General features: G+C 44.6%; 1 protein-coding gene across 1 annotated transcript in view; it reads left to right on the forward strand.

Annotated features, from left to right (window-relative positions):
- Positions 1 to 840: 840 nt before the first annotated feature.
- ABHD12 (abhydrolase domain containing 12, lysophospholipase) overlaps positions 841 to 7,024 on the forward strand; it is a 141,534-nt gene continuing 135,350 nt past the window's right edge. Inside the window, exon 1 of the mRNA XM_004376468.3 lies at positions 841 to 1,274. Within this exon, the coding sequence (XP_004376525.1) occupies positions 1,084 to 1,274 (191 nt within the window). The 5' untranslated portion in view covers positions 841 to 1,083. The remainder of the gene's footprint in view (positions 1,275 to 7,024) is intronic.

The raw sequence follows: 7,024 nt of genomic DNA on the forward strand, positions 1-7,024 counted from the left end.
TAAGTCAGCTGAAGTGGGGCAAAGGACACCAGCTAGGCTATTAAAATAATCCAGGTGAGAGATGATGGTGGAGGTAATGAGCAGTGGTTGGATCCTAGATTGATTTTGAAGGTAGAGCTGAAAGATAACATGCTGTGGCACACCAGTTGCTGTCAGTCAACTCCAACTCATGTGACCCCTATGTATGTGAAACTAGATCTGTACTCTGCAGGGTTTTCAATGGCTGATTTTTCAGAAGTAGATCACCAGGCCTTTCTTCTGAGGCACCTCTAGGGGACAGAAACCTCCAACCTTTAAGGTAGCAGGGAGGCCTTAATGGTTTGCACCACCCACAGGAGACTACTGTGGCATATGAAAAGAAGAACCAATGATGACCCCAAGGTTTTGGCCTGAGGTAATGCAAGGATGGAATTACCATTCCCGAGGTGGAGAAACATTTGTGTTACACATACACACACACACACACATCAGAACAGAATTGTGATGTTACCTTTCTTTTTGTGTTCTTAAAACATTTAAGAACTTTTCCAGGGTTTATTCCAACTGGGTTTCCGGTGTGGAGTGCGAGCGGAGGGGCTGCCCGTTGTGGCCACTCCTCCCCTGTTCTCACCGTTCAGCTAGTGATCTGGAGCACGACCGTGGTGCATTTGCTCAATACACTCGCGAAGGCAACTCTCACCTCCTGCGCAGCCCACGCCCTGGCTCAGCAAGACTTGCAGTCCACTTGGCCTTGCCCTTAAGATGACGCGCGGCCGCGGCTTCGCCCGCCCTACCCCAAGATGGCTGCGGGCTGGCGCCGGATGGGTGCGCTCCTCATGAAACTAGGGCGAAGGAACGCAGGGGGCGGGCATGGGTGGAGCGGGGCCGGCGGGATCCCGGCGCTGATTGGTCGGCGTGGCCCGCCAGGCCGGTGGCAGTCGGTAGCCAGGCGCCGCCGCTTGGGCTGAGATGTGAGGGGCTGCGGGCTCCGGGCGGTGGCGGCTGCGGCGAAGACTCCGGGCAGTGGAGACTGCTGCGGGAGCGGCGCAGGCGGGCGGACGAGGTCAGCTGGCGCCCTCGGCGGCGGGCCCTGTCGGCCGCGGAATGAGGAAGCGGACCGAGCCCGTCGCCTTGGAGCATGAGCGCTGCGTCGCCTCGGGCTCATCCTCCTCAGGCTCGGCCGCTGCGGCGCTGGACGCCGACTGCCGCCTGAAGCAGAACCTACGTCTGGCGGGCAAGGGGCCGGCCGAGCAACGTTGCGCGGCAGACGCGGGCATGAAGCGGGCTCTGGGCAGGTGAGGCGCTGCGCCAGGGGCGGGGCGGGGCCACTTACCTGGCCAGCAGGTAGCTCCCGAGCCTTCCATCCCTCCTCAAGTTACCTGCCTGCTGGAGCGCCCCTTACCTGCGTCCCTGTCCCCCCAGTGTTCTGTTCCGACGCATCCCCGGACCCCTTCTTCATCTGGCTGGCAAGTTCGGCCCGCGGGCAGCCCCCGAGGTCCCTACCCCCTCCCGAGTTACCTGCCGGGAGGAGCACTCCCCATCTACCCCTCAGTCCCCGGGTGTCCTCTTCTGTCTCACCATACCTCCCCCTCACACCCCCGGCACTCCCAACCCAGTTCCACACCTTTCCCAGATAAGCCCGTGGGGACCCCTTCGGCAGCAGGGCTGGACAACAGCCCCTCCTAGGGGGTTGGACCGGCCGAGAAATCAGAACCCTGAGCGGGCGAGGAAGGGAGGGGGTAAGGAAATCCCTGGGGAGGCCCCTGGACGCGAGGCACTTAAGAGGTGGGACATGGAGTAGCGGGCTGCGGACCCAGAGAGCACTGGAGTGTATCCGGCTCTCCTCTTCTGCATTGAACCCAAACCCAAGTGCGTGAGCGAGCGCCCCTCTAACTGGATTGGCGTGTGTGGAAGCTTCGCAGCAACCCCAATTCTCACTTCGGTTATTCTTATTCTCTTCGGGTAACTAGTAGTCAGAAGTGGCCTTCGTTGCTCGGAAATGCTGGACCTTTGGGGAAGGATTAAATGGCTCGCGATGCCCAAGGGAAAGGAAGGATGCACCTTCAGCTGTTGGAGGGAAACCTGTCCTGTGATGTGCAGATGGCTGGTGGCACTTGAAATCAGTCCCGATGATTTAGTCCAAGAAGGGAATCACCATACAATCCTGAAGTCTTTCAGTTGTTTGGGTTCCCCCATTGGGTAGGAGATGAATACATTTATGTAAAGCTGGCTTTGAAATTGAGATAGGATCATATTTCACAGGGTCAAATTTCTCTCCTCACGTACTGGTCTTTTGGCTGTTCGTAGAACATATCATTTATGGCAATTTTGGAGCCTTGGTGTTTCTTGGTGTCGTTTCAAGAAGTTAGCATGTAGTGTTAACAGGTCTTATAGCAAAGTCATTTTTCTTGGGGTCAACTAGAACGCCCTTAATTGACACTGGCCACTTCACTATAAAATATTTATCCAAATAGCCCTTAAAGAAAACTGAAATTTCAACTGCATTGCTTAAAAGATAATGAAATTAAATTATAGAACCCTCCAAATCAGTGGCTCTCAATCCTGCCAGAAAGGCAGGGACTGAGTTTGTGTGTGTTTGTGTAGGTGTGTAGAATGATCTAGCAACTGGTCGATATCTTTTGTAAACTAATCTGTTTTCTTTGCTGTGGAAATATTTATGTGCATTAAAAACTCATAATTTAGCTTTAATGCAGTTTTATTAACAGGTTTGGCATAGCACTTAGAAAAAATGGGAAATCCATCCTTTGAAGAAATCAGATTGTTACGCACAGAAAGGTTTGGGGGGAACAACGCTGAACTAGCACCTTCCTGAAAAGATCTACTGTATTAAAAGCATCTGATTAATTTTTATTTTTATGTGAGGAGTCAAAGAGAGACATTTAAGTGGTGCCCATGCATATCCTTTGGATGAACAAAAGGCTGTTAGGGGAATAAAAAGAAAAATGAAGGAAAGGCCAAATTTGTTCATTATTCCTGGCTTCCTTCCCTATTGCCTGGAACACTCTCCTCAGCATTCTCATGCTTTGTGTTCTCCTTCATTCAGGTCTCTGCTCAACTGTCACCTCAAAGAGATCTTCCGGGACCAGCCCGCCCAAAGTAGTCTTCTCCTCACTCTCAACCCCCTTATTCTGTTTACTTTTTTATTCATTGCACTTATCACTTACCTGATACTATAATTACATGTGTACTTGGTGACTTGCTTTATTGACCATCTCCTCCTGCGCTAAAGTGGAAGCTCCATGAGAGCAGGTACATTGTTTTCTTGGCTATTGTATCTTCAGTGCCTGGCACATGGTGCGTGAGAGAAGATAAACGTATTGAATGAGTATCTGTAACTATCCTGGAAGTGGAATTGCTGTACCAAGGGATGTATGTGTTATAATGTTGAAAGATAAAATCAAATTACCTGCAAAAGAAGTTGTACCGATTTGTACTCCCACCAACAATGTAAGATGTCTTCACACACACAAACACACACACACACACACACACTCACAAACACTGTATATTACCAGATATTTTGATCTTTGTCTATCTGATTGGTGAAAAATGCCATCTGATTCGTAGCTTTAATTTGCATTTCTTAATTGTTGTTGTTAGTAACCTTATAGGACAGAGTAGAACTGCCCCATAGAAATTCCTAGGCTGTAATCTTTATGGGAGCAAATCACCAGATCTTTTCTCCCTTGGAGCTGCTGGTGGGTTCCATCTGCTGACCTTTCTGGTTTGCAGTCAGTCACTTAACCATTGAGCCACCAGGGCTCCTTTCTTAATTGTCAGGCAGCATTTTTGGGTGTGTTTTTATAAGCTTATTGCCTTTTGTACTTATTATATCTTTTATGCCCGTCTTTTGTTTCGGTGGCACAGTGGTTAAGAGCTTGTCTGCTAACCAAAAGGTTGGCAGTTCAAATCCACCAGCAGCTCCTTGGAAACCCTGTAGGTTTTGTTTTGGTCCTACACGTTTCTTTGAACTTTTTATTGTGGACATTTTCGAATATATAAAAGTAAAGAAAATAATATAATGAATCCCAAGGTATCATCGCTTAGTTTCAATGGATACCAATATTTTGCCAATCTTGAATCATCTACCCCTCCTCCCATCTATTTTTTTGTAGGGTAGAGGACTGGAGTATTTTAAAACAAATCATTGTATGCATAAATACTTCACTGTGTATCTTCAACAGATAAGGACTTTTCAAAATGTACATAACCCCAGTGCTATTATCATATTAATCAAAATTAACAATATTAATGTTATATAATGTCCAGTCCACATATAGATTTCCCCAATTGTCTCAGAAATGTCTTTTTTCAATTAGTTTGTCTTAAAATCCTGTACATTTCTTAAAGTTTATTCCTAGTTATTTTATCTTTTTTGTTATTGTAAATAGAATCCTTTCTTATATTACATATTCTTCTTAGTTGTATGACTGATTTTGTAACCAGCAACTTACTTATGCTATTGTTTCTAATAGCTTTTCTAGTTAATTTTCTTGGATTTTCCAGGTAGACTATCATGTCAACTGCCAGTAAGAAGTTTGTCCCTTGCTTTCCAATTTTTATCTCTCTTATTTCTTTCTCTTTTCTAAGTGCATTGTATTTTTAGAGCAAAGTTCTTTTCCCCAGCTTTCATGAGAATGCTTGTAGTGTTTTTGTCATTAAGTGCCATGCTGATTATTTTACTAATGGATGTGTTGCTGATGTTGTGGGGTTTTTTAAATCAAAAATGGTTGTTGAATTTTATCAAATGCCACTTCAGCATCTATGTAATGATATACAGATTTTCTCCCTTGATCTGTTAATGTGCTGAGTTATAGTAATGGATTTTCTATTATTGAATCATCATTGTAGACTTGGGGTGAACTCTGTTATTGTGTAACCAGATTCTAGTATTATTTTATTTAGAAATTTTGCATCATTATTTGTGAGACTTCTGTAATTTTCTTTTTTGATAGTATCTTTGCCAAGTTGTAATAATGTTTTTTATACCTTTCTATTCTTAACTTTCCTTTCTCTCCTTTGGACAGCTTAAATACTTTTGAAATTATTTGTTTCTTTAAATTTTGGTAGAATTCACCTGTAAAACTGTCTAAGCCTGATGCTTTTTTAAAGAAGATAGCACTTTGATAACTTTCACGGTTTCTTCTAAGCCATTGACCTGTTTAGATTTGCTCTCTCTAGGTTCAGTTTTGGTAACTTATATATGTTCATAGACATTCATTCATTTTATCTAGCTTCTTCCCTAGGTAAAACCTAGGAGGTGGAGACAGCATGTTCTACCTGAAGGGGGCAGCAGCTACTGTGCCTTGTGCTATTGCTGTCTGGCAGGAATGTAGACCTAGGGTGGCTAGATCTTCCAGTCTTTCCAGGTTTTCTGTTTTGTTTTATTTGGTGATATCTCCAATTTTTTTAATGTTGGCAACTAATTCAGATGAAAACAACTTTAGACGTCTTTAAAAAAAACACACAACTGTTTTTTTTTCCTGGACTAAAGGGTCATATGTAAAGGTAAATGTCTGTCTAACTTATATGTCAACTTTGAGCTCCTTGAGAGGAAGAACTAGATATTAATTCTCCTTTGCACAATGTCTTGTACCAGGAGGTACTGGGTAAAGGAGAGATTTTGTGGGCCATTCATTTTCTTTATAGTAATCCTGGAGTTCTTGCCGTAAGTGATCTAATTCGGACCCTGAGAAGGCAGTAGTGAGATGTACAAGGCCTGTGTGTTTTTACTAGACCAGTCTTTATTTTTCGGTTCCCAACTCGCAGCCATCTGCTGAATGGACTGAGATGAGTGAGATGGATGAGAGTTTCACCTTTACATCCAAATACAGGAGAACACAGCCATGACCATTCTTGGTTTCCCTTGACCCAAAGCAAGGGACTTTATGCAAGGCTGCCAATGACTTCACCATAACCCAGAGAGGCAGATAGCTGAGGTTAACTTCTGTCTCCTTCAGAATCAGCCTTCTTGAGCCTTAATACTAAAAAGATGGGAGTGAGCACTGAACTATTGTAGTTAAGTCTGTTTTGCCCATCCTCTTTCTACTTCCACTCCACCCAGAGTACAGTCTGTGCCTGTACTGTGAAAAAGAAGGGGTCAGGTTATGTTTATGGCTGCCTCAGCTAGGGCCTTGACTAGATCTGTCTCTTCCTGATTGAGGTCTGTCTCATCAAGGCCCGACTGTAGCCAGGAACCCAGAACACTGGGACTTAGTTTTCACTGCATCCTACATCTCCTTGTTAGGGCTGAGTGTCCTATGTCTCTGCTTGGTTACCAGTTCCATTCAGTCATTATGCATCCCCTCTTCTCTCTCTCTCCCTTTTTTTAAATAACTTATTTTCCTGGATATATATATGTATATATATTATTGTTGTGCTTTAAGTGAAAGTTTATAATTCAAGTTATTCTCTCATGCAAAAATTTATACATACATTGTTGTGTGACCCTAGTTGCTCTCCTTATACCTTGACAGAACCCTCCTCCTTTCTACCCAGGATTTCCCACGCTCATTCAACCAGCTTCTGACTCTCCTTGCCTTCTCGTCTTGCCTCTGGACAGGAGCTGCCCATTTAGTCTCATGTGCCTACTTGAGCTAAGAAGCACAATTTTTTTTTTATTGTTGTACTTTAAGGGAAGGTTTACAATTCAAGGTAGTCTCTCATACAAAAATTTATCCATACGTTGTTATGTGACCCTAATTGCTCTCCCTATACTGTGACTGCACACTCCTCCTTTCTACCCCTAATTTTTCATATCCTCAAGCAGCTCCTGACCCTCTCTGCCTTCTTATCTCACCTCTGGACAGGAGCTGCCCGTTTACTTACATGTATCTACTTAAGAAGCACACTTTTCATGAATATCATTTTATGTCCCACAGTCCAGTCTAATCTTTGTCTGAAGAGTTGGCCTCGGGAATGGTTTTAGTTCTGGGTTGACAGAGAGTCTGGGGGCCACGCTTCCTGGGGTTCCTCCAGTCTCAATCAGACCATTAAGTCTGGTCTTTTTACTCGAATTTTAGTT

The sequence above is a fragment of the Trichechus manatus genome, unplaced genomic scaffold, assembly GCF_000243295.1.
Source record: "Trichechus manatus latirostris isolate Lorelei unplaced genomic scaffold, TriManLat1.0 scaffold00042, whole genome shotgun sequence".
Taxonomy (NCBI): Eukaryota; Metazoa; Chordata; class Mammalia; order Sirenia; family Trichechidae; genus Trichechus; species Trichechus manatus.